This window comes from Miscanthus floridulus, chromosome 8 (assembly GCF_019320115.1).
Source record: "Miscanthus floridulus cultivar M001 chromosome 8, ASM1932011v1, whole genome shotgun sequence".
NCBI classification, from domain to species: domain Eukaryota; kingdom Viridiplantae; phylum Streptophyta; class Magnoliopsida; order Poales; family Poaceae; genus Miscanthus; species Miscanthus floridulus.
In genome coordinates, this window is record NC_089587.1 from 116,017,845 (window position 1) to 116,045,792 (window position 27,948).

Here is a 27,948-nt window from a genome sequence, read left to right on the forward strand (position 1 = left end):
TTTGTGACTATAAAAGGACCTTCCCATGGATTGAGTAGTTTGTGACGTCCGTCGGTTTTTTGTACTCTTCTTAGTACTAGGTCTCCGACTTATAATGATCGAGACTGAGTATTCTTGTTGTAGTGGCGCCTTAGTCCTTGGAGGTATCTTGCTGATTGCAGGGTAGCATTTACTCTGACTTCTTCTGTACTGTCGAGTTCTAATATTCGTGTGTGTTCTGCTTCTCTTTCATCGTATTGCTCTATCCTTGGTGATGTCCAAATCAAGTCTACGGGTAGTACGACTTCTGATCCATACACCAGGAAGAAAGGTGAGTATCTGGTGGCTCTGCTTATTTGAGTCTGTAGCCCCCATACAACCTTGGGTAATTCTTCAATCCATTTTGATCCATAGTCTACTAGTTCTTCATACAGTCTTGGTTTCAATCCAGCTAGTATGAGTCCATTAGCCCTTTCTACCTGTCCGTTGGCTTCTGGATGTGCGACTGATGCGTAATCAATGCTGAAGCCACAATCCTGTGCCCAACTTTTGAATTCAGTAGATGTGAAGGGAGAACCTAAGTCTGTGATGATTCGATTGGGCATGCCGAAGCGGTGCATAATGTCTTGGATGAACTCGACTGCTTTGGCTGTGCTGTATTTTGCGAGTGGTTTGTATTCGATCCACTTGGTGAACTTGTCAATTGCTACAAAGATGTACTCAAAACCGCCCTTTGCTTTCTTGAGAGGTCCTACTTGATCTAGCCCCCAGTAGGAGAAAGGCCAAGCGGGTGGGATGCAGATGAGGTTGTGGGCTGGCACATGAGCCTGTCTTGCGAACATCTGACAACTTTTGCATCTTCTGACGAGTTCTTCTGCGTCTTTCAAAGCGGTTGGCTAGTAGAAACCAGTGCGAAATGCTTTGCCGACTAGTGTTCTTGAAGCGGTGTGATTTCCACAGCAACCTGAGTGTATTTCGTCTAGGATTTGTTTGCCTTCTTCAAATGAGACGCATTTTAGGAGTACTCCTGATGATGCGGCTCTTCTGTATAGCTTGTCTCCTACTAGAACGTAATTCTTGCTTCTGCGAACGACTCGTGTGGCTTCCTGTTTTTCCGCTGGCAACTTATTCTCTTTGATGTAATCAATAAAAACCTAGGTCCATGAAGTGGTGATTACCAAGATCTGGGTGCCTTTTGCTGAGAATTGAGGGGTTATTTCTCCAGGTTGTTTGATAGAGGGGGCTGATAACTCCTCTATGAAAACACCGGGTGGGACCTCTGCCCTGTCTGATCCAAGCTTGGCAAGGACATCTGCTGCAATATTGGAATCCCATAGGACATGTAGAATTTCTAATCCTTAGAAATGTTTTTCGAGTTTTTGGATTTCAGCATAGTAAGCACCCATGTTTTCTTTGGTGCAATCCCAATCTTTGTTGACTTGGTTGATGACTACTGCCGAGTTGCCGTATATGAGTAATCGCTTGATTCCGAGGGTAATAGCCACTCTTAGCCCATGTATGAGAGCTTTGTATTCTGCTTCATTGTTGGTAGCTTGCCATAATATCTAAAGGACATACTTTAGTTGTTTTATGTCTGGAGAGATTAGGAGGACGCTTGCACCGGCTCCGCCTAGCTTGAGTGATCCATCAAAGTACATCTTTCAATAATCAAGGATGGCGCTTAACACGAGTTGTTGAATTTCTATCCATTCGGCAACAAAATCAGCAAGGGCTTAAGATTTAATTGCTTTTCGCGGGGTGAAATCGATGTTGAGAGCACCGAGTTCAACTGCCCACTTGGATATGCGCCCTGTTGCGTCTTTGTTGTGTAAGATGTCTCCTAGTGGGAAATCTGTCACCATGGTAATCTTGTGGCTTTCAAAATAGTGACGAAGCTTGCGTGAAGTGATCAGTAGGGCATAGAGTAGTTTTTGCACATGCGGGTACCTGATTTTTTATTTTGATAGTACTTCACTAATGTAGTATACTGGGCCTTGTACTTTATACATGCACCCTTCTTCTTCCCTTTCCACTACTATCACCGTGCTGACTACAGTAGAAGTTGCTGCAATGTATAGCATCATGTCTTCGTCTTTCTTTGGAGGTGTGAGGACTGGTGAGGAGGTGAGGTATGCCTTAAGTTTCTTGAAAGCTTCATTGGCTTCTTCCGTCCACTCGAACTTGTCTGTCTTCTTTAGTAGTTTAAAGAAAGGCAACCCTTTTTCGCTGAGTCTTGATATAAAACGGTTGAGTGCCGCCATGCAGCCTATTAGTTTTTGTATATCTTTGACGCTTCGAGGAGGGCCCATCTCTGTTATGGCTCGAATTTGCTTGGCGCTTGCTTCTATTCCGCGATGACTGACCAAGAATCCGAGTAGTTGTCCTGAAGGAACTCCAAATACACACTTGTTTTGGTTTAATTTCCACCTCCACCTTTTCAGATTCTTAAAGGTTTGTTTTAAGTCTTCAATCAGTGTATCCGGGTTCTTTGTTTTTACAACCACATCATCCACATATGCTTCTACGTTTTCGTCGATTTGATCACCAAGGCATGTTTGGATGGCTCTTTGGTAAGTGGCTCTAGCATTCTTAAGTCCAAACAACATGGTCCTATAGCAATAGGCGCCGAACGGAGTGATGAAAGATGTCTTGCTTTGATCCTGTTCTTTTAATGCGATCTGGTGATATCCGGAATAACAATCAAGAAAGGATAATAGGGCAGATCCCGCTATTGAATCAACTATCTGATCAATGCGTGGTAGCCCAAACGGATCCTTTGGGCAGTGTTTGTTGAGATCTGTGTAGTCAACACACATGCGCCACTCGTCCATGTTCTTTTTCTGTACTAGAACTGGATTTGCTAGCTAATCTGGATGGAGAATTTCCCTAATGAATCCAGCTACCATTAGTTTTGTAATTTCTTTTTTAATTGCTGCCTTCTTGTCGGGAGAGAATCATCGTAGTCGTTGCTTCATAGGCTTGGAGCCTTCATTGACATCAATTCCGTGCTCAACCAACTCTCTTGGGACCCCTGGCATGTCGGCTGGCTTCCAAGCGAAGATATCCTTGTTGTCCCGAAGAAAGTTGGTGAGCGCGAGTTCCTATTTTGCTGATAGGTGGGCACTGATGGTTGCCGTTTTTGAGGGATCACCAGTGCCTAGGTCAATTTGCTTGATGTCGGCTTCTTTTGGTGGTGCTAGGATACTTGGTCTTTTAGCCGGTATCTCTAGTTCTTTTTGGCTTATTTCTACGGCGATAGTGGCTATTTCTTTTCTTCCATCATTTGCCTGTGCCTTTGCTGCAATTTGGATTGCCTGTATGTCATAGTCAAATGCGTGTTTTAAATCACTCCGAAGAGAAAGAACACCGTTAGGCCCCGGCATCTTGAGCAACAGGTACGGATAATGCGGTATTGCCATGAATTTTGCTAGTGCTGGGCGCCCAAGGATTGCGTGATATGATGAATCAAAATCCGCGACTTCAAACTTGATGAACTCTGTGCGGTAGTTCGAGGGAGTCCCAAAAGTAACCGGTAGAGTGATTTGTCCGAGTGGCATTGCTGCCTTGCCGGGTACTATGCCATAAAAAGGTGTGCTTGTTGGTGTGATCATCCCGGCGAGTTGTAGTCCCATCTTCCTTAGAGTTTCTGAAAAAATGATGTTGAGTCCGGCTCCTTCGTCGATTAGTACTTTCGTAACAGTCATACCGGCAATGGTTGGATCTAGAACCAATGGGTAATGGCCTGCGTTTCCTACGCTGGTCCATTGGTCTTCTCTTGAAAATTGGATTAGATATTCTGACCAGCTGAGATATCTTGGTGTAGTAGGTTCTGCTGCCATGATGGTTCGTAACGCTAGTTTTTCTTGATGTTTGCTTTTGGAGTCTGGAACTCTGGCAAAGATTACTGCCACTGTCCCTCTGGATTTTTGGAATCCCTTATCTTCATGGTTGTCTCCTTCTTTTTTCTAATTGTCTTCTTTATTGTTTCCCTTGCTATCTTTTCTAGTGTATCTTTCGTTGAAGGTGTAGCAATTTCCGATGGTGTGCTTTCCGTTAGGGTGCAAGGGGCAACGTATGTTCTTAATGTCGTCATATCTTCTGGGCTTGGTAAATTTCTTTGATTTGTCAGCCATTGCTACTATGTTGTCTGGACCTCGCTTTCTCTCCTGATGTCTGTTGCTTCGAGGATTTTGCCTGTCCGGGTTTTCTCTGTTGTTTCTATCCGGGAATCTTTCTCTTGTTTTTTCCTCTGTGGTAATCATCTTTTCTACTGTCCGTCTAAATTCTTCATTGTTTCTTGGGTTTTCTTTGCAGAAATCTTGAAATTGCCACCTAGCCACGATTCCATGAGAGAAAGCTTTGATTACTTCTCATTGTGTGATGTCATGTACTTGAGCTCGTAGTTCGCCAAATCGTCGGTAGTAATTTCTGAGACTTTCACCTCCTTCCTGCTTGAGTCCTTTGAATTCTGCGTGGGTGATTGGATGTGTAATGATTCCCATGAAATTTTCGCAGAAAGCTCTTTGCAAATCTTCCTAATTTCTGATTGATCCTGGATTTAATTTGTCAAACTATTGAAGCGGCATGGTTTCTAGGGCCATGGGAAAGAATAAGGTTTTGATGTCATCGTCCCCTCCGGCTAATTCAATCAATTGTGAGTAAATCCTGAGCCATTGCTTTGGTTCGGTCTTACCATCGTACTTGGAGTGGTTGGACGGTTTGAACTTGTGAGGTAGTCATATTGAAGCAAGTCTATTTGCAAAACAGGGGAATCTATCGTACGTTCTGGCTTCTGTATATTCTGATTCTGCGCCCCCTTCTTGCCAACTGTCGTCTTGGTGAGAGTAGTTCTGTGTGGCTATCTGAGTAGGTGCTCTGCTTCTGGCCTTTCTCGGTTGCTCGACTCGGTTGTTTTGACTGTGATTTCTTTGGCTCTCTCCGTTGTGACTTCCACTTGGTCCAAGTCTTTCGAAAGCGGACTTCCTTTGATTTTGATCTTCCTATTTATGAGATGTTGCCCTTCCATCATGCGTTTTAAGGACTGTTGGTCAGAGAAAATCTCAGAGCTGTTCTTGTTTTTCATTGGGATATGAGGTCGCCCTGAGTTCTTCTAGCGCTTCTCGGATCTTATCGTAGGGTGTATTCGCTGCTCGTCCTTTTTCGACCTCTCGTTCTGATTTCCTTCTATTGTACTTGGCTAGGTCTGATTCATATTTAATCCAAGTGTCCTTTCGCTGTTTAGCACGGCGTTGACGTCCTTATTTCAATTTATTCTTTCTTTCTCTCGCTTGCCTCTGACTCTCAGTCTCACTATCGTGCCCCTGAATGAATGGTGATATGTTGGATTCGGACTCATCTGAAGACCTCACATCGGGTACTTCTAGGGGGATCAATGGTGATCGAGGACGGTGAATCATGAATACTTCTCTAGTGTGAGTTGTTCTGTCATTGTCGTTGGTTTCCGTACTTTCAGAGCTGTTGATGATTTCAGTAGAGTTTTCGAGGTCATAGATCGAATCTCCTTCTTGGTATGGTAGAGTTGCTGTTATCATATCGTCGACTAGTTGAGTGATGTTATCCCCAGGAACGGTGCCTGGCCAGTGAACGATGCAGTCTTGAGATGTTATGGTTAAAACGAGACCTTCCTAGGCTTCTTTTAGTGGCATTCTAAGCACTGGATAGGTGGATCCTTCGCACCATGTCTGATAGGATGTTGCCATGTTGTGTAGTCCGAACGGAAGAGGACCCGACTTCTTTGAAGTACTTTCAGTGAACTCCGAGTAGTATTCTTGATATGTCAACGTCATGTTCTGGAGTCTTGTCGGAAAAGAACTCGGTTTTTCAAAAGAACACGGATAAGACTTCGTCTCGAAAGCGGAACTTGAGTTCGAATCGGATGCGTGAAGTCGCGGAATCCGAGTTGGATTGGAAATCGCGAGCTGCGCGAATCTTCCAACAAGTTAACCTGTCATTGTCGTCGAACTAAAAGAGTCATGATGATGATCTGAATCTTTGAGGAGACGACCTTGGAGCTTGCCATCGTTGCCTGCCTCGTAGATCCATGAACCGAAGATGAAGATTGATCCCTTTGAGAAGATCATGTTGTCGAGGTCCATCGAGCTCTTGGATGCAAAGTCGCCGAAAGCCCCTACCTAGCACGCCAGCTATCGATGTTTGACCACCGATAGCCTGCCGTGGGGGTACCCGGGGCAGTATGTTCGGGCTTCAGCGTATGCAGAACTCGACGGTTAACGCAAGAGACAGTCGATTTATCCTGGTTCAGGCCCTCGATCGTGGATCGAGTAATAGCCCTACGTCCAGTCGGTGTTAGCCTTTGCGTTGGATTGATCGTCAAGTGTTGTACAATTGTTGTCTTGAACTCCTGATCTAAGGAGCCCTGCCCTCCTTTATATAGTCAGGAGACCAGAGTCCTAATCGGTTTACAATGAGAGTTCCTAGTAGGATTACAGAGTAATACTACTACTAAGATTACAGGAGAAGAGACCTAATTAGACTAGGTCTTCTCTCTTCCTTGTGGGGTATTCCGTGGGTCCCGCATCGACAATCATCATAGTACTTAAGAGTGCATAGTACAATCTATGACCTAAAATCCTCATTTTTGAAAGGGAGAAGTGTGGCAGAACCACCCAAATTATGCTGGCCCACATATACCCGTTGTAACACCCTAGGTGTTTGGCTTCCACTAATTGCATTTCATTTCATAAACATGTGCATCATCTATCTCATCATGCCTTTGATTACTGAAACATGCATATGCAACATTTTCCAATTGTGTATGTTTCAGACTTGAGTGTTGTGAATAGTAATGGTGTAACATGTGAATGCAACCTGAGTTTCTCATCTCTTGAAGCATGGCAACATGGTAGTAATGTGACAAGTATAGGATAACAACAAGGTCATGCAACATGTGAAACGTTGTACTGAAACATATGAATGAATTGCTTGTTTTAATTTCTGTATCACATGTGATCATTAGAAGTGGTATAACAATTTTTGTAAAATGGTTGATCATGGTCTATTACACCTTAACTACACTTAGGTTACTTGTTGGGACATTGTTCATGTAGATCAAAATGACCAAAATGCCCTCAAGTGGAGGTTTGACTTGAATTAACCCTTGGAGTGTCACAGTTTGACTGTTTAAAAAGTGCAACTTAGAGTCTATGCATGTCTAAGCAACCTAAAGCAAAGTTGTAGTAAATTTTACAAGGAACAAAAGTTGTTTTATGACCAACTCATGAAAATATGTGGAACATGCTCAAACATGGCCCACAAGTCAGAATGCCATGCTGATTTCACACTTAGAAAAATATTCTAAGTCATGGTACATTTCAGTTGCATCGAGCCCACTTTGGCTTCATGTAACTTTGGATCCACGGCGTTTAGGTGTTGGTCATTGAAAAGAATTTGTAGAGGGAAGGTAGGTCTACAACTTTGATGTTAAATTCCTCCACTAACTCGTCACGGATTAGGAGCAAATCATCGTCGAATACTCGCTGTCAGGCGGTTCAAGTCGACTCAATCGAAGCTACAGTACCACCGTTTTCAGAAAACGCCAGACGCGTGTGTGCCGCGCGTCGACGGCCGGCTGACCGCGCTGGCCACGCGCCGTGCTCATTCTAGCGTCGCAGCCGTGTCTTGAAGCCACCCCGCGCCTGCCGACGCACTCGCTGCTCTCTTTTTCTCATTTCTCGCCTTCCCCGCGCGCAGCGCTGTGTTCACAGCAGCCGCCTGCCATTGCCGACCGAGCATCGCCGCCGCTGTGCGCACACGCCACCGTGAAAACGCGTTGCCCCATCCGCCTGTAGCCTCGCCGTGATCCCCTCTGCCACCCCCACCCCTTAGCCAGGTCGATTGTGCCGTGGTAAGGACGAATTCGTCATTCCTTTCCACCGTCGCCGTGACTGTTCTCGCCGGAGATGACGCTCCGCGCGGCCAGCTCTCCTCGCGTCCTTGCCATCCCTCCTTCGTCTCGCGCTAGGGTCTAGGCATGCTGCCGTACCTCGTAGGGTCGCCCTATTGGGCTGCGACGCCGTATCGTCGTCGGAGCCGGCCGTGCCATGGCCGAGCGCCGCCGTGGCCATCGCCACCCCCGCTAGCGGCGTCAGTAGCTGCAATAGAAGGTTCCCCTGGGTCTGCTCGGGTGAGGCGAACATGTTGGCGCCGTTGCCGTCACCGGAGAAGCCACCGGCGACGAGCTTCGCCGCCGTCTCCACCTCCTCCCCTGCCTGTCTCGCTGTCACGCAGGACTCGGCTGTCAGCCGCCGAGGCTGAGGCGGGAGCCCAGCGTGGGCCGCGCCACGTCTTGGGCCGCGCCTGTATGTTTCGCGGGCCGCTGTTCCTTCGGGCCGGCCCAACTGTGGCTGAGTTTTGTTTCCTTATTTGTTTTGTTTTATTATTTCACAGATTTGTATTGATATTCAAAAATCTGTATTTCTTAGTATATAGATCCAAATGCTATGGTTCTAATTTTGTTGAGCTCCTAGTATTGTCTAGTATTTAATAAAAATATTATATGAGCACATATTTTAGAAATTCTGGATGAATTAAATAGGACTTTGAAATGTGTTTTTGGATACATGCAAACTTGTTTGAATTTTATCTTGAGTTTCTGTGGTCCAAAAATTATGAAATTTTGTGGGTAATCTGTTATTGCTTAGTAGAAGCTCTGGTTAAAATTTCAGAGCTAGTGCATGTGTAGTTTTTAAGTTATAGAAATTCCTTTTATTAATGGATGGATCTTGTGTGAATTTTTATAATTTTTCTATAGATCCAGTATAGGTAAAATTTGGTGAGTAAGGTTCTTATGCTAGAATGATGCTAGGAAAAATGTGAAATCTGTTGCTTGACACTTTTCATTAGGGTTTCCTAATTATGCTCAAATTAGACATGTCATCTGTTATTTTGGGTACAGCAAGTTATGTTTGCCCAATGGCTTTGAAATTTTTATGGTAGTCTATGTGCAGCATGGGATAGCTACTGTAATTTTTGTAGATTTTTATGAATAGTTTTACTATATATTGCTTAAATCACCTAATTAACTAAATAAATTGGAAAAGGATATTAAATAATTTATTTAGAAGTTGGCACTATACTTTCTGATGTTTCTTAGGTATGAAAAACAAGTTGGTAAACTTGGTTTGATCAAGTTATGCTTTTGCACAATCATTAAATAATTAAGTTAGTAACCCTGTCATACTGGATAGATTCTAGGTTTGCTGGAAATTGATTTGGTTAACATCAGAATCAGGCTTTGCTGTTTACCATTGATTTGTAGAACATTTCATAAGCTTTCTAGAATGTCCTCGTACAAGTCATTTGGATTTGTATAACTCTTGTTGTGATTTAATTACGGGAATACTTGTATACATATGAAACTTTAAATGTTAAATTATGTATACCGTTACTATTTCTAAGTTGTGGTAATGTTCATAGGTGTTAGGCCTTTAACCGAAGATGAGCATCTTTATCTTAGGTTATGCAAGTTAGGTAAGTTGATCTTGTTCTTTAAGTTAAGTTAGATACATGCTTAAAGTGATTTGAATAGGGCTAGTCTTACTCGGTAAACGAGTGTCCAGTGATATTTTCGGTAAACACTTACTGTGATTCATTCATCATGAGCATCATGTCATTCCTTATGCATCCATGGTATTTATCTTTTGCATCGGCATGCAATAGGTGTACCGGAAGGAGTGACCCTGCTGGAATTCGAGGAACCGAGCGAGCAGCAGCAGCCGACACCGGAGATTCAGGAGGAGCAGCCTTCAGGAGAAGTGTCAGACGAGGTCGCCGTTGAGTGCCCGGATCACCGTCCTTGCAACTTTGTGAAAGGCAAGCCCCGGAGCATATTAAGCCTCCTAATTTCCGAAATGCAGTTAAATTATTATTGTTACATATATATATATTGTTGCATTAAGTTTAGGTGTTGGATGCAAATACTTGCTGCATTGGTTATCCAATCCTTGTCCAGATATTGATACCCTGAATCCTATATAGCTCAGGCTCGTGTAGTACTTAGCCCTGCTCAAACACGGTAGAAGTCAGGTGATTTCCTGTCACCTGCGAGATATAGGAAGAGACATGTGGCACGGTTGGCTATATTGCTATCGTGGAAAAGAACCAGTCTTAATTTAAAATGAAGACCGGACGGAGGCTTGTCGGTTTGCAGTGACTCCGTCTGTGTCACTTAAGGACTGATTCTTGGAGCCTTTCCTGTTCATGTTGAACGCATGCCTCTCTCTTAGTTGGCCGTGTCCGATGACCGACCGCGAAGCCGAGTAGCTCAACTCAGGCTGGGAGTCGATAAGTATAAAGTACGCCTCGGAAGGGAAGCCGTAGGCGTGAGTCCAAGGGTAGGTGATTTAAAAGTCCTGATCGTCCTGGCAGAAGGGTAATCCCTGAGAGCGCTGGCGCTGATCGAACCCACGAATTTGGTTCCTGAGTTGTCCCAAAGGTAACCCACGGCTACCCTTGCTAAGTATGCCAGGGTGAGAGTTAGGAATACCCCCTCAGCTGAGTTGTAATTCGATTCGAGTCGCCGTCTCTCCCGGTTAGTGAGAACTTGACGGGCTTATCTCCAATGTAGATACACTTAATAACATAATGGTTTGGAAATGATGATATGATGATGATAGCCTTATTATACCTGCTATGGTTAATATTGTTTGCTCCTAATAAGTGAGTGCTCTAGTACAGGTGCTAATCTAGTGGATAGGTAAATAACGATAAGTTTGATGCTAAGTTTAAATTGGTTACTATAATCATAAGCTCTTTTATGCAACTGTGTCGAGCTAGCCCACCTGAAAAGCCTTGCATGATCCTTGGTGTCCTTTATTTTTGATTTTGTCGGGTAAGTCTAGCTGAGTACCTTCTCGTACTCAGGGTTTATCTCTCACCTGTTGCAGATGACCAGTTCTACTTTGGTTGCTGCAAGTACTGCCTTCTCCCAGCTGGGGATGAAGACTAGACCGTTGGGCACGGTCTCTACTAGTTCTCGTACCTGATAATGCTTTTATGGGACATGACTCAGACTTGGCAATGTAATTGAAAACTACGATGTTTGTACCAAACTATGTTGCTTCCGCACACTCAAACTTGGTTTGTAATATTCTATTTCAACTCTGATGGATGTAACCCGAATGCTACTTGTGAAATGTTGTAACGGATGATGTGTTGTGTTGAATCACTACGATCTTGGTTTGTATGTCGAGAGTTGGTTGAAATCCTTCGTGATTTCCGGACTACCGGGATTATGGGAGCTTAAGTACAGGAATTTGATCGCTTCGGTGATTGTTTTTGTACTTACGTTCTTATGATTTGGTCGGTTCTGTTACACCCGTCATTGTCCTAAAGACCTCTGACTGTTGTACGCGAAAGCCAGATAATCCGGTAGTCTGTCGGGTGTCCTCCAAGAACCCCGAATCATCTATATTTTACAACTCATATAGGATCAACAATGGAGTTACCACAACATTACAACATTTAGTATAAAAATAATATACATCGGAGTGTGGAAGACTTATAACATTAGTTTACAAAACATGTTTAAGTAAAACTTAACTTTAGATCCAAAAGTTGAATAGGACAGCGGAAGCAAATTAGAAGAAGCACCTAAGGTAGAAGGGACATCCAGATCATGTCGAGCCCACCGACATGACCTTGATTAGCAGCACAAGTCAGAACCTACAACAGGAATTTAACAAACCCTGAGTACTCAATTGTACTCTGCAAGACTTACCCATCAAAAATAAAAAGACTCCAAGGATATGCAAGCTTAAGGTAGTTTGGCAAGATGCAAAATACTTTATGGAAAAGCTTACTACAGCTGGATCCTTACTTTCAACTTTTAGTTTCAAACTTAAGTCATTATTAGTATTTGGTTTGCACCTGATTTAAATCAATCACTTCTTAAAGCATCCCACCTCATTTCATCTCATATCCATAAGTAACTATGTTCCATTGACTTACTACGATGCAGAGCAGTGATCAAGTATCTCGCTATCTAGGAGAGACAACGATTTGAATCGATGTACATCTAGCTGGAGTAAACCTTAACCAGCACGATATATGCAGGTCCTGGACCTACATATATTAACCATTCCCTCGGATCCTCCAAAACATAAACGAGTTCACGCCACCCGAGAGCACAGTACTCCACCGCCCTGCTCCATCCCGGACGGTTATCTCGCAGGGTGGGTACACGCTACTCCCGCCATCTCTCCACTTCCAGTGCACGATTGTCCTTTCGCATAATGGAATAGCCAAGGTACTTAGGCTTACCGAGGGCATGCAGTTAAGTACTTTCAATCTTGATCAGCAAGTCTATAATTGGAACGGTCCTTAATCGACATAGGTGGAGCACTACATCAAGACTCCATTCTTGATGCAAGCTAACGCCCGTCCGGTCTCATATTAACCATGTCTCATGTTCCATTAATTTATTTCTGAGAAAAGAAAATATTGGTTCGAACGATGAACTCATTGTCCGACTTCTAGAAGCTAAGCAGGGCTAAGCATCTCTAGCCTATAACTACTAAAGGGTAACAAAAAAAGTATTAAAATATCAAGGTAGGCATGCAGCAATTGGTACGTCAACCAATTCCTACATCACTTAATGCACATATTATAGGACTCGAATTATAAAAGTATTTGTAAATACAAGGAACGGTTTGGATGCTCCGGGGCTTGCCTGTGTTGCAGGGAAAGTCAAGATCGTAGAAGGATCGCCGAAGTCAAACTTGGCACCAACACCATTGGTAGATGAATCTTCTCCGAAGCTTGTCCACGAGAACCTTCTCACTCTCGTTTACTATATGTAAATAAAGGATGCATGCTTAACATGATGGAATGCATGACATGAACTCAAACATAGTTAATAAATTTGAGTACAACTTTCCTTCAATAAAAACTAGGGTTCATTTTTATTAAAAGGCACTTAATTATTATTTAAACAAGTTGGTTATAAAACACATCAAGAAAGTACTTAAGTTGTCAAGGAACAGCAGGGGTGTGTGTTCCAAGGCTTACAATCAAAGTATAAAACACACCAAAGTCAATTAAGTATTTATATAAATCATTTTGATATTTATAAATCATGGAAAAAACATACACTTAAATTAATCAATAAAATCAACTAATTCAAAATAGTACCATATTTTTTTAAGACAGGTATTAACATTTTAAGCATACTCAAAAAGTTTCATTATCACAGGATTAATATTTTTGCTTACAAAAATTATGCAACAAGCATTTTTCCATTAATTGAGTAATTTTTTAAGCATAAAAATTACTGTTTTTGACCAAATCATATTTTTCCTAGGTAGATCACATCATGACAAGACCACACAAAAAATTTCATAATTTTATCGTACTTTTATAATTATTTATGAAATTCACAAGTTTCAGCTGAAAAGATAAAAAGGAAATAAAACCTTGTAGCGCACTGTTTATCTGAGTCATAGCTTCTGCCGGAAACCCTGGAAGAGCTTCTATTGTTGCGCGAGGTCCCTGGTCGCGATTTGAACAGAGGAGGCGCACGGCGAGGCTTGGTTCCGGCCGGTTGATGCTCGTCGGCGGCTATGGAGAGGTGCCGGGGCATCTCCATGCCCGGCCGCACCCGCAGGTGCCCACAGCCTGACCGGAGGTGGCCCGTGGCCATCTTTCCACGCGTGAGTGCGGCACTTGCAGCGGACGTGCCGGCGGCTGCTGCTGCAGACGGTGCTCCGGTGACGGTGGTGATTGGAGGAGGGGCACGGGAAGTGCGGCGCGAGCTGGGGAAGGCGAGGGTATGGCCGGCTTGGGCGGAGGTGAATGGGAGAGGCGAGCGCACGGCAGCCCCTGTGTGATGGCCATGGTGGACGGCCGCGGCGGGAATCGAGCGCACGGCTGATTCCGGTGACTAGGACCGCTGCAGCTGGGTCAAGAGGGTGCGCAAGGATGATGCGAAGCCGTGGGTGCGAGCAATTGGGCGGAGATGACGCGGCCGCGACGAATTTCGCCGGCGCGTCGTGTTCGCCGGCGGCGAGCAGAGAGAGGAAAAAGAGGAGGAGCGCCGGCTGCTTCGCGTTTTAAAGGACGATGACGACGTCGCGGCTTCGGCAGCGTCTTCTCGAGCTCGGCCTCGCGCACGGCCGCGTGTCCACGCGCGCGAAACGGCGCGACTCCGCTGGGCGCTGCCGCTCGCCGCTCGCTGCTCGGCCGCTCCCGGCTTGCCCCCCTGCTCGCGAGCGCCCAGCCCCGGCGGCGGCGGCGCGACGCCCAGCCCTTGAGGCGGCACGCCCCGGCCCCGGCGCCCCGTCCGCGGCGCGGCGGCAGCCAGCCCCAGCCCCGCCTCGAGCACCGCGTCCAGGCCGGCCACAGCAGCAGCATCCTCCTCGCCTGCTCCCTCGCCCTTCCATTCGCCGCCGCCGCCACGGACGCGAAGAGCGAGGACGCGCCGGCTCCTCCTCGCCTGCTCCAGCGCCGTTCCGTTTTGCCCCGCCGCCGCCGCGGACGCGAGGAGCGACGACGCCTCGGCGCCCGCCTCTCCGCCGCCTCCACTTCGCAGGCGCCTCTGGTAAGCTCGTCGAGGTCCATTGTTCCAGATGAAGTGTGCTTTTCCCTTTTGTTCTTTTGCCTTTTGTTCTGTTTCTGAGTTTCCATGCTGCATGACTGGTACTGCATCAATCGTCCAATTTAATGACTGGTGCCATATTTCTTAGTTTTGGTGGCCATCTTTGATACCCTGATGTCACTGAAGTTTCCATTTAATTTTTAAAGAACACATACCAATGATTGCCGGCAAGCATTGCATAATGCAGACTGAGTTAAAATGCATCAGTCTAGGAAAAAAAATGCTTGCATCAATATCAGTTAAGGCCACGTGAGGTATGGAGTGTTGTTCTGAGAAAATTCTGTAAAGCAATACCAAAGAACTGATGTGTGTTTGTCAGGAATATAAGGAAAGAGTGAAGCATCTCCCAGGCTCTATAACGAAAAGGGCTTATATGGCCATCGCAGTTTAGTAAATCAACTTCTTCAGAATTTGTCAGGAATAATGAAAACTGTCCATCATATTGCTCTATGGCCCCTTTCACTCGCATGGATGGATGGAACAAGAGAGAGTGCCTATTTTAAGATGGCAGGTAACTGAAGTTAAGATGGCATGTAATTTGCGGTTACCACACTATCAGTGCTGCGCCCCTGAACCTGATAGTGTCCTAACAGGGGCGGCTATCAGGGGCAGGACTTCTTTTGGCGAAAAGTTGTCCCTATGACCACTGACTAGGCAAAGGACCATTTCTGTCTGATCTTGAGGCCCTTTCCCCTGATGAACTGTCGCTTAAGAATCTGAACCTTAGTGCCCAGGAAGATGAAAATGCCTGGTCAGTGCCAATTCTACATCCATAATTGATTAGAAGTGGTTTAATGCCATTTTGGGCTGGCCCTGCCTCAAAAGTTTTAATCTTAAATTATGCACAAACTTATAAATTAGGAGTGACCTGTCCAAACTTATAAATTAGCATAGTTATTGAATTTGTGGACAATGGGTGTAATACAATAACCATTATATGTATCGTGGCAATAATCATTAAATTTAGTTCTTCTATTTTTTTTTCTCAAGGGGACCTGTTTGCTGTTTTGCTAAGAATCCAGAATTGACAGTCATTTGGTGGTAACATCGGGACATTGCTGCTCATGTATTTATACCAAAATTGTTCCTTATGATGTCTCTCTGATAGGAGGGAAAATGGTTGGGAGGGAGGACTGCAGACTTCACCTGAAAAATTCTATATTGGCAGGCTTAATGTAGGTATAGCATTCTTCAGACTCTGAATATAACTCAAGAACACTGGTTTGGCAATTGTGTTGACTGACCACTCAAGTAAATGGACGGTGAATCTTTGGTAGGGTGCATTAGGTCTAGGAATGCCACCAACCTATCATTTAGCAAAAAAAAAAAAAAGCAGACCCTATAAGTAAGAGACTGTATGGTGTAAGTAATTTACGCTTGGCTGTATAGCACAGCATGCCTCATGTAATTTAGATTTGGCAATGGACCGTGAATCTTTTCCCCTTTTTTAACATTACAGTATGCCTCCTGTAATTAGTCAAGCCAGAACAAATAATGTTTCTTTTTGATTAACTGATGCAAAAGGACATTCCAAATTCCATCTTACCCAATGTGGTTTTCTGATAATCCAATGATACTACAGATGCTGATGTGATACTCTGATGGAATCCTATTTTTTTTATTATCTTTGATAGTTCTGTTTTTTTTTTTTGAAAAAAGTGTTGTTCAGAGAAACTGTTGTGTTTTTATTAATCCTGTCTGATGGAATATTTATTAGAAATTGGTATCTGGTTACACGTCATTTGACCTCGTGGTGTTCATATAACAGGTTTGTGATTGTAAAAACCTGTAAAGGGATCGAGTAGAGAGAAGATCAAATCAGGCCATCCAGCATTGGCCAACAACGAGGTGCCGACCAAAGAAACACTAAAGGAGATTTCTCAGTACATTGGACTGTAGATAACTCATGTTTATTCCAGTCATGTTTTAAAGATATCCAGATTAGAGAGCACTGATATGCTACACAAAACCTACTTCATAAGTCTATGTGATGTGGTTATGTTCATATAAATAGAATTTCTTATTTAGTGTATACATAGTTGCTGAAAAAGGCTGGATATCTTTCATCATGTTGGTCAATGATTCCTGACAATCCTAGCCATCTCAACAGCCATCCTGACTTATCTTTTTAGTCTTAATTTGCACCAGTGCATAGAAAAACAATATGAGGTCAACTAGAACCATTGGTTTAACGGTTCATGTTATTTGCTCTACTTGTTCATCTAACTAATAGAGATCCTATAATCATGTGTCCAAGGATTACTTTGTCCTTCAGTACTTAGTTGTTACAACCTGGCCATGTCTCTTCCTATTTTAGATTAATACAATGCAAAATAGTGGTTCTCGAGCGCCATTGGGAGACAAGACTAACACAACTAAAGAAGGTTACAGAATGCAACATGCTATCGAATATTCCATTGTGTTTCCTATGTATATGTTATATCGATTTTTTAAAAACTATCACCAGTTGATGCTAAAGACCAAGAACAGAGGGCTCGATGGCATGCAATGTCCCAAGAACAGAGGGATGAAAAAAATAAGAGGCTACGTGAGTCATCATAATAAAAAAATAAGCATCAAGTTACCGAAGCTACCAATAAAAAAATAAGCACTTATTTTGACATTGTTACTAAATTTGACGCTTGTTTATTTGAATGTGACTCGAAACAGTATGTTGCTAAGCCAAGTTAAAATTTATTTGTCTTCATTTCAACACACTATTTTTTGATACTCTTATTGCGTTGAACATTTGAGGCTCCTAACCTACTATTTTTTTCTTACTTTTATTATGTTGAATTGCATTCAAAATTTTAAGGTTCCCGTAGCAATGCACGGGCATATGCTAGTTTTATTTTTTAAAAAGTAGTTTAGTGGTGGTCACGGGGCTTAGGCTAGCCATGAGCTTAGGGTGTTGGAACTAAACACCAATGAGACACCCAGAAATCCAATCATCTTATTCTTTATCCTCTATTTTCCTTCTCATTTAGTATGCCCCCCTTTGGCACGACTCCAGCTCCGGCTCCTTATAAGGTGTCCTGCCAAACGACATCTAAAAGACAGGCTCCTTGCAAGGTGCTCGGAAGATCTAGAGCCGTTTTTGTACTAAGAAGCCGGAGCCAAAAAAGTGGCTTCTCCCGGTTCCTCCTCAAAAACTATAAATTATTACAAAACTGGCGTCGAAACCATTTTTACCAAATGTTTTCCAACACGGCTTTAGCCCCACTAGAGGTGCTGCTCCACAAGAGCTGGAGTTGGATCCCTTTTATGAGGAGCCGGTGCGAAACTAGCCTTAAATCCATGCAACCAACTTCTCCTTCAATAAAAAACAACTAGCAGTAGCTCCCATCAATGTAGCACTCAACCTCCTTGCTCAATCCTAATCAGTGCTGCTACCACTTTCCTTTCTCTTTGCTCCAATCTAATCCATGCAAAGCAAGAGTAGCTTGGGGCTAGGAGTGAAGCTCCACCAGCAAGTAATCAATGCCAGCCCTAGCCATCACACAATCCACCGAGAAATTGAGTGCAGGGGCCGAGAGCTGGCCTCAGATGGCCTTGGCTTCAATCTGTAGCCACAGCCGTGTGCTCTTAACCTTGCCAGAGGCATGCCATCCCATCGATTGCATCTTCAAGAATCAAGATGTCGTAGAAAAGACCACCACCAATAGAAACTCTGTGTGGCCTCCTCTTGATCCTCCACCATTCACCGAAGTTGCCCTCCTTGGAGCACCATTTTCGTCCGTTGAGTGGTGTGCCACTATTGTCACACAGCAGCTCGGGACTAGCTCATGGGTTCACAGGATGTGTGGGGAGGATAAGGGAGAGGGGGGGCTTGACGGGTGGGCAAATCTGAGTCAACATGTTGACTAGGCAAGTTGATCTAGTGTGGTGGCCAAACCAATGAAATAAAACTGTCATCAAAGGGGTGTCGTGGACAAATATATCCACCTTACAAAGTTGAATGGCCAAAGATTTCTGGTTTTGGAGTTCAGGGACTGCAATCAAACTCCAATGATAGTTTGATGGCCAAAATGGAGTTCTCCCTTTTTAAAAAAGTACAAAAGAAGAGTTAAGAAAAGATAGAATAAGTGCACAAGTTTCAACTAAACTTGAGATGAAAAGGCTATTGCAGTTAATAAGATTAAAATTTGAAAATCAAAATTTAGGTTCATGACATTATAATGTATATATGTTGCAACAAAAGCCATCATAGTTTAAGCTAAGATTTCAACTAAATACACATTAAATAAGACACATAAAGAAAAAAACTATGGATATACATAATACATAGAAAAACATGGCAACACCACAACAAATCAAGTTTATGGCATCATAGTAATCGATAAGTTTATAGGTATCTATTATGTCTATTGTGTTAGAAAATGAAAAAAATGTGCAATTTAATATAAGTAATTTTTATTAGTCTGTGTTGGTGAGAGACAGAGTGGACTAAAGACAATTGTGTATTCATTTCATGCCTATTACTGTACATGTCAGGGGTATATATAAAGGACGGAATCTTTGAATATACCACTAGATTCCCTTTTTTACCCCTAATCTTTGTAATACATTCATCATCTCCAATACAATGTTTTATGAGGTTACATCAGTCATTCTTACAAACAATTGCATCTCGTGTTTACAATTGTCGTGATTGAAGGACTTCATGGAGACTTCATTAGTCTTTGTACAACTAGTCTTCATATCTCAAGTCTTCATGTGACCACCCAGCTTCGTTTCCAATAATGTCCCTCTTCCAGGTCTTCGTCTTGCAATCGGCTTTGCCGAATTAAGGATGCTTCTTCCAAGTCTATTCCGAATGTCACTTTTTCTCTGTGAAGCTCCAACTCCAAAGGTTATACCTCTGCAAATTGACATTGATTATCCAAAAGTTCCATTATCAATAAAGGAGGGACTGTTCTCCAAGGTCGAAACCTCAACAGTTAGATGTATTAAACATAACCAATGCTTATGTCTCCTAAATTCCTAGCCTGCGTGAGATTTAATGAGGCCGAGAGTTGGGTTGATGGACTACATATATTGTTACTTAAATAGATGGAAGCATGTTAAGAATTGTGATCTATCCACAAACTTTAGATAAGCAAGCACCTGGCCTCGTTACATAGAAGCAACGGTAAAGCGAAACCAGGCACGTCCAAATTGAGAGCTGCTCAAGCTGCTTCTGCGGCAATCGATACGTACATCATTTCCCACACCGCAGCGCATTCCAATCACGGATCTGCGGCTGCTTGCCACGCCTTCTGCACGCGCACCACCGCTACCTGCTTGCCTCCCCTACTTCTCTGCTCTCACCCGGCATAGCCGTCGACGCCAGTGACTACCAATTCTGCACCATGACAATCTAACAACCACTCCTCTCAACTTCTCAAGTATCGCTCGGTTCCTCACAAGCCTGCTTCCCTGCTACTACAAGTCTATACAACCTAATCCAAAGATCTAGGACGCCACGACCCCCACAACAAACATTCGTCTTGTGCATTGGCGGGCAGCGGCACCATGGCAGCTTGGCCACCACTTGCTTGGCTGACACAATGTAGGATTACGAAAAAAAAAATAGCATCTCACTCTATTGCTTATCTTCTCCTATACACCCTCCGTTCTGTAATATTGTGGAATCTCCTTTGTTGCCTAATATACACACATGCCCAGCAACATAAAATGGTGAAAACAAAGGAGATTCCATAATCATTCATCAAGAAATAAATGCATATGGGATCACTTCTGTCCGGATAGGGTAAAGCCACCGCAGCGACCATATTCCACATTAACAATCTCAGTCCCAGGATACGAATTCTAGCAATACATATACAGCGCACCATCAAATTTTGCAAGAGGAAGTTGTACAGGCATGCATTGGGTATCATCCTAGACACACAACTTGGTAGTGTAGTTCATAGCTGTAGGGAATCAAAATCTTGTAGCCCCAATAACATGTCTACTCTAATTATTTCAGTATAACTGCAAACTTTGAGAACTGTCAGGCTCATGTGTTGCAGCCACTTAAGCATTCTTAGATGCCATTTCTCCTTACCGCCATTGTCTGTTAATAAAACAGAGTACATGCATATGTCAAATCATTCAATTTCTTACTGTTGCAATTGTAGCTGTTCAAAGGATGTTTTAATTAAAACTTACAGCTACTAATATGAACCTTAAATGCCAGAGTGTACCCCACCAACCACATGCAATTTGTTTTTAAGCAACCATGCTATGAAACTATTTCGCCTAGTATAATTTGTATTTGTGCAATAGGTCATCATTGATAGTTGAGGGAAATACGAGCAGCAGGAAAAAAATCTCCGAATGATGAGATGGTCTCGTCAAAACAACTAATGAAACATGCTTTAAAAGTCGCTTTAACCAAAATGCAGTGGCACAGCAGCACAAACAAGAAGAGGCTAAGTGGGCAAAGTTGAGCCTGCTTACTCGCATATTTACTTATTCACACAATTGAATTGACAATTTAGTTCTTTTACCAAAATAGAAAAGCAGCAAAAATTAAGTTTGTATACTAAAAAAGAACAGGGTATGCAGATTTGCAGAGAGAACACATGAACAAGCGGCTATGTGGAGAACAGGGTCAACCCTTCAAAATAAATTTTATACAATGGCATCAATGGAAAAATTATCAATGACAGACAACAGACTTTAGAGCAGAAATACTTGCAAACATTAAACACTAATGTGGTAATCCAACTAGTTTCCCATTTACAAAATTCATGGTGATGGCTGTGACAAAAGGGTACCACAGAAGCTAAAATGCCAGTTTTATAGGACGACGATTAGACCTGCTATGTTGTATGGTGCAGAATGTTGGCCTACGAAAAGACGACATGTTCAACAGATAAGTGTCGCGGAAATGCGTATGTTGCGTTGGATTTGCGGTCATACAAGAAGGGATCGAGTTCGGAACGATGATATACGTGATAGATTAGGGGTAGCACCAATTGAAGAAAAGCTTGTCCAACACCGGTTGAGATGGTTTGGACATGCGTAGTGGAATCCTAAGTCAGGATAGTAACGTGAAGAGAGGCAGAGGAAGACCGAAGTTGACTTGGGTAGAGGCAATAAAAGGAGACTTGAAAGGATGGAATATACCCAAAGACTTAGCCTTAGATAGGAGTGCTTGAAAAACAGCTATTCACGTGCCTGAACCTTGATTGCTTCTGCTGGGTTTTAACTCTAGCCTACCCCAACTTGTTTGGGACTTAAAGGCTTTGTTGTTGTTGTTGTTGTGTGGTGATGACTGTGCCTAACCAGTTATTTATATGATTTCTAATACAGATAATACAAGATTTGATCATTTTGCATTCTCTCGGGATAGTACGCTTCTTGTTGCATTGGGACAATTGACCACAAGAAACAGATCAATGCTACTGCACACAAACACGTAAAAGCTAGATGTGCAAATGGGTTTTGCAGTTAAGAGTAATGCACACAAAACATCATGTTGACAATAGAAAATATGTACTAGCTTGTACTACGCCACATTAACAAAAGTATAGCCAGAGAGTAAAGGGTGCAGAGACCTCAGACGATGTTGTCAGCAGGTGCATCGCCTTCGATGCCGGGCGACATCCTCCACAGCTTAAGTGTCAAACTGGGTATGGTGACAATGCAAGAAAGCACCATGGAACCCATTATCCCCTCCTCACCGTCAGAGATCCCTTGGCTGGTGACAGCGCGATCAGCACCAAACAACCAACAAGGCTGAGCAGGAGGAAAGCTAGAGATGCGAGCCATCCGATCAGAGCAGTGTCACCCAGCATGCTCCCCATTGACGCTCGAGGTATCTGATGAGGACAAGCATTTCCAGGTGGTCAGGCAGGCCAATGAAACACAAAACAGTTTCAGCGATCACAGGCACGCATGGATTCCAAACTTCCAATACAGTCTAGACTCGCCAGTATTGGTTAATCGAGTACAATAATCCGGTAGGATTAATTAGGATCAACAAATTTGAAAGCAAGTTGAATTTCTGTGGCGTTACCTTGTCGATCCCCATCCCCATGTCGACTCCGAGATCCGTGACGACCAATCGCAAGGCGGCGCTCAGTAGCTGCAGGAGGACGGCGAGGTCGAGGAGCGCGCCGAAGAGGACGGCATCGGCGGAGAGCTCGAGCAGCGCGCTGAACACCGTGAAGCCCATGCCATAGGCGCCGCCTGCCGAGGTCAAGTCGATGAAGGCCGCGGCGGCCACGCCCGCGCTAACGACCCACATGCTGGCAAAGCATAGGTAGGTCAGCGCTTTGGCCGCGGCGCTCCAGCGCTGGAACCGGCGGCGGCGAGGCCTTGGCTGCGCCGCCCGCGACAGCGACCGTCATGGGAGCCGGGGAGAGGGAAACCCTAGGTTCGTTGTAGACGCTTCTTCTCGACGGCAGTGGACGCGGAGTGGTTTTGGGGAAAGGAAATGGGGGTCGGTGGAGTGCGGGGATTTGCGAGGAACACGGGAAAGGGATTTAACGTCTAGTATAGCCGTGAAACAGGCCGTCAGGAGAGATGGAAACGGCGTGCGTCCGGTCACACATCTTGCGTTTGGGTTCGGCCTCATTAATCACACGGCGTGCATAATATCAGATGCCGCGTAGAATATTTTTCGGTAAAATATATGGTAAATCATTTATAATAGGAAACAAACAAAATATATCTTGTATTGACTGGATTATCCTAATTTGTGTCACAAAATCCTATGTTTGGGTTCACTATCATAGACATTACATATTGGAGTATGATACTATTTATGGTAGACTATACTTTCACTAAGGCTAGTTTTAATGGGAGTTTCATGGGTAACGTTACTTATAGGTCGACCGTCCAGACAGACCCCGTATAAGTCGGTATGTTAAGCCTCAAGTCCAATGGTTCCCGAACGAAGAAGATCCCCCGACTGATCCCTTCATGATCGCCTAGGGTTCGGGGGCTATGTCCATAGGGTACGCTCGCGTGCACCCTCTAGCAAAGAGATCCGGGTGAGCCTAACTCAACCGCAACTTCCGCTTGGGGCTCGGGGGCTTCCCCGAGCCTTGAGCTCCCGATCTACGGCACCTTCGGGCCGGACCCTTGGTTCCTACCTGGCTAACGATGCTAGCCAAGGTCCGAGCACAAGAAGACAAGCCCCAGGCTGCCGATGCCTGGGGGCTCCTCGGCGTCACTCCCAAGGCGTGCCCCTACCAACTGCTCCTCCGATAGGGTCACGTCCAGGGCGTGAAAAAAGAAGACAAAGCTTTCCACGGCCTCCGGGGGCTCGAGGGCTTTCGAGCCCACGCGTCAGCCCCTAGAGCCGACCTCCCTGCCACCAAGAAGACTCCAGAAGGTCTCACTCGGGGGAGGCCGGTCCAAGCCGACACCGTCTGACACGCAGAGTGTCAAAACAGAGCAGCCGGACGACGCCTAGGCTTCTTCGGCTCCAAGACACCTCGACGGTCCATGACGCACCACTGCAAGACCCTCCTAGACTCTTGCACACATTGACCATAGACTAGAACCCTCAAACCGACTTGTACCCGACCTATCTCATTATATAAGGGATAAGGTCGGACCTAGAGGGGGAAGATCCCAGTTCGATCACCAAACACTCCAGTCCATTCCATCTACCTCCACTCTGCACCAAGAGCAAGGCAACCCGGCGAGGGGCACCGAGAATACCTCCTCCACCACATCCCGTCGTCTCCTTCCTCTCCAACGAGGGGGAGACTCCACCGGCGATGAGACAACCTTAGGATTAGTACCAAGCTAACCCCCTACCAAACTTTCTTCCATTACACTCTATTGTAACCCTCTAGATTTTAGGTGCTCTTGAGTATAAGGATCATCAGCTGCTGGATGTAGGGACCGAATTGGCTCGAACCAAGAAAAACCATTACGTCTTCTCTGTGTGATTCTTGTGTTCCTGAGTCCACCCGAACCATCGGAGACCCCGTACTCTGACACCGACTCAAACAACATGCTTGCCGCGGTTTTGACCCCACGACAGCTGGTGCGCCAGGTAGGGGGCAGCGTCAAGTGCGATTCTAGCTCTACGGTGGCTGGAGCCACCTGCCTCATCGCCTAAGCATGCGGCGCCATCTAGACGGCGGTGTACGCTTCCCCAATGAGTTCTCCGTCATGGCTGGCTCCTTCACTCCGAGCTAGGTCCTCAACTTTGGGAGCCTAGCCTACATCGCCGACTGCCATGGCGAGCTTCATCCACTTCACGGGGCTGCACCAGCGGGCAACGAGCCCCTGGCACCGCCTCCTCCACCAGGACTCTTGGGAGTAGATCTTGAGGTTCTGGCCCATTAGATCCACACGTGGTCTGGGCCCAAGCCCTATCGTGTTAGACCGCCGCCAGATGTTCTACAAGCTGGCCAACATCCACCACCAGATTGCCACCGGTGAGGTGCTCCCGCCACCTGATCGCTTCTAGTACTACCTCCCAGACTTGTCTTTTAGGATATAGAACACGGTGGTGTCCTTCCAGCTGAGCTAGAGCACCTCATCAGTCGTGAGGCGCCGTGGAGCATCATCGTCTCCGACGCAATAGGGGCTGGCGTCCCCTTGCTCCCTGCCTTCCTCGAGGTCCTCTCGATGAATGGGCCAGAGTACGACTTCGACGACATTGACTATGACACCCTGCCGCGCATGTGTGACCACATCGACGGTGATGATCTTGCTGAGGAGGCGCCTGGGCTCATGCCGCTAGACCAGAGTCTCTGTAGCCACATGGCCTACCTTCAGGAGAAGACAGACCGCTTGCGCGCTCAGCAGGTGGACTTGGAGGCTGTAGAGGTAGAGCTCGAGTGCCAAGGGTAGGACTTTACGCGGTAGCAGACCGCGCACCATCTCGGCGACGACGATGACGCCCACACAGGGACTCCCAGTGGCCTCTGCTTCCCTCGTGCGGCATACAACATGGTGGCCACCGCTTGCCGCCTGGAAGACATCTCTGACACACCAGACCCAAAGAACAACAAGCGACTGAATGAGGCAAAGCGGCTCCTCTATGTCACCCTCAAGTAGCAGGCCAAGAGTTCAGCCTCTCGATGCTGCGCCGTGCTCTCCCGACCGTCCTAGACGATGACCACTACCAATGGGGGCGCTCCGACGCTCACACCCCATAGGTGGCGAGGAGCTGTGATGACACCTCTAGCAATAGCTCTGACTGGCCATGGACCCAGGACACCAAGCCTCGGTAGGAGAGAAGGCGCGACCTTTCTCCTTGACGCCCCCTGCACACCACCGGATCAGTGACGACCATGACATTCGCGACACCATCGAGGCCAGGCGCCATGCTCAGGCACAATCCCATACCCCTAAGCGATGGGGTGGGCCCCCCGTCCTAGATCACTTTGGCCCCCTGGCGTTCGGGGCAGCGATCCGAGTGGCCCCCTACCCTAGGCATTTTCGACCACCGATGCACATCTCCAAGTACGACGGCGAGACCAACCTGGACCATTGTCTGGAGGACTACTGCCTCGCCATGAATGCCGAGGGTCAAACATTGACTTTGCCATCTAGTACCTTCCCTGGCTTCTGTCAAGCTCAACCAGGGCTTGGCTCAAGTAGCTCGAGCCCAGCAGCATCCATGCTGGTGCGATCTCCGTTCGGTCTTCATCAGTCACTTCCAGGGTACCTACACCCAACCGAGGAACTCTTGAGATCTTCGCAACTACAGGCAGAGGGCCGACGAGACCCTCATGGAGTACATTCAACGCTTCTCCAAGAAGCACAATGAGCTCCCAAACATCATCGATGCTGACGTGATCAACGCGTTCATCTGCGACACGACATGCGAGGCACTCATCCATGCGCTCGACCACGAGACCTCGTGCATGACACGGGAGCTCCTAGACGTCACCACCCAATAAGCCACCTGCAAGGAGGCCATCCAGGCCAACTTCAGCAAGAAAGCCAAGGTCGTCGGCCACCTCAACGATGGTGATGGCGCCTACAATCTTGCCTCATCCTAGCGACGCCGCGATAGGTGGAACAAGGACCGAAAGCGCCGCGCGGAGGAGATGGTCACCGTGGCTGTGGGGGTATTAACCCCTATACCCTTACGGCTAAGCTTGGGCCGGCCCGGATCGATGGATCCGGTCCACCCGAAAGACGACGTGCGGCCCAGCCAACCTGATCGGAGTCCCGTATAAGGAGTCAAGGCAGATTTGGCGATCAGGCAAGATCCTGGTCGGTTAGAATAGGAATCCTTATCCGGCCACATATGGCAATTGTAACTGACTAGGATTGGTTTCCAGATCTGTAACCCTGCCCCCCGGACTATATAAGGCGGGCAGGGGATCCCTCTAAAAAACATCTCTCATTGACATACAGCAATACAAATCAGACGCAGGACGTAGGTGTTACGTCTTCTTGGCGGCCGAACCTGGATAAAACCTCATGTCTGTCTTGCGTCACCGTCTTGTTTGTGGCTTGCACATCTGTCTGCCGATAATCTACTATCTTGGGCATACCCCTAGGTAGACTGCCGACCATATTTCGTCGACAGTGGCGCGCCAGGTAGGGGGTGTGCGTACTGCTCTCTAAGCAAACAAGATGGTCATCGTCTCTGCCTCCATGGCTACGCCGAATGGCCTCAAGTTCACCGTCGGCCAGATCACCTGGACCACCGGCTCTGACGACTTCATCGCCATGACCATGGAGGAGGCATGGATTCAGTCTGCGCCGACCACTGCTTCACCTGCATCAGCTACGGCTTCGACCATGATGGGTACGGCTCCGACCACGATGGATCTAGCTCCGACCATGGTACATCTGGCTCCGACCACACCTGCATCATCTTGAGCCACGCCGATAACTCGTCGTCTGCTTCCCTGCTACAAAGGGAAGCAGATCGACAACACTGACCTGCTCGACTCCATCGATCGGGTCGGCACCAAACTCGCTGAAACCCTAGCTCTAGTAAGTACGATTCAAAGTCAACCTAACGAGCAGGTAACCACTCCCCACAATAGATCTACCCGACCAGCTCGGACCAGTCGTCCTGCATGACTTGGTATAGATCTCGTGGTCATATCTACTCCTGAAGGGTGCTCCGCTCGTCGCTGGCCAACCTCCGCGACGGGTCTCCGGCTCTCCGAGTACGAAGCCTCGATGGAGAACAACCAGGTCTAGCCCTACGGCCTGTGAAATGCTGCCTCTAGCTACGCATATAACCTACAACGCCGCTTGGATCTGTGTTTTATGCACCGACCTCGGCCGAAGCCGCGTGACTTCGTCAACACGATCCGGACTGAAGATTATCAAGAAGGATCCATCCACACAGTCCAAGAGGGCGACTCTAGCTCCTCGTCTGGCATCGCATCTAAAGCATCTGTACACAC

At 45.9% G+C, this 27,948-nt stretch overlaps 1 protein-coding gene and 1 long non-coding RNA gene across 3 annotated transcripts; one reads left to right on the plus strand and one right to left on the minus strand.

The window, feature by feature from the left end:
• The first annotated feature begins 14,232 nt into the window (after nucleotides 1-14,232).
• Nucleotides 14,233-16,680, plus strand: LOC136473340 (uncharacterized). Its single transcript, XR_010762587.1, has 2 exons — nucleotides 14,233-14,554; nucleotides 16,380-16,680. It is a non-coding gene; the product is annotated as an uncharacterized lncRNA (long non-coding RNA).
• A 2,375-nt stretch (nucleotides 16,681-19,055) lies between these two features.
• On the minus strand, nucleotides 19,056-23,046 carry LOC136473341 (uncharacterized). 2 transcript variants are annotated; one of them, XM_066470997.1, is made up of 3 exons: nucleotides 22,620-23,046; nucleotides 22,159-22,422; nucleotides 19,056-19,472 (listed from the first exon to the last, which is right to left on the minus strand). In XM_066470997.1, exons 1-2 carry the CDS (start codon nucleotides 22,848-22,850, stop codon nucleotides 22,270-22,272), a joined length of 384 nt encoding a protein of 127 aa, XP_066327094.1. In that variant the 5' UTR covers nucleotides 22,851-23,046; the 3' UTR covers nucleotides 19,056-19,472; nucleotides 22,159-22,269. The 2 variants fall into 2 exon arrangements, with proteins under 2 accessions (XP_066327094.1, XP_066327095.1); XM_066470998.1 differs by having other exon boundaries at nucleotides 19,056-20,669.
• Between the last annotated feature and the right edge of the window lie 4,902 nt (nucleotides 23,047-27,948).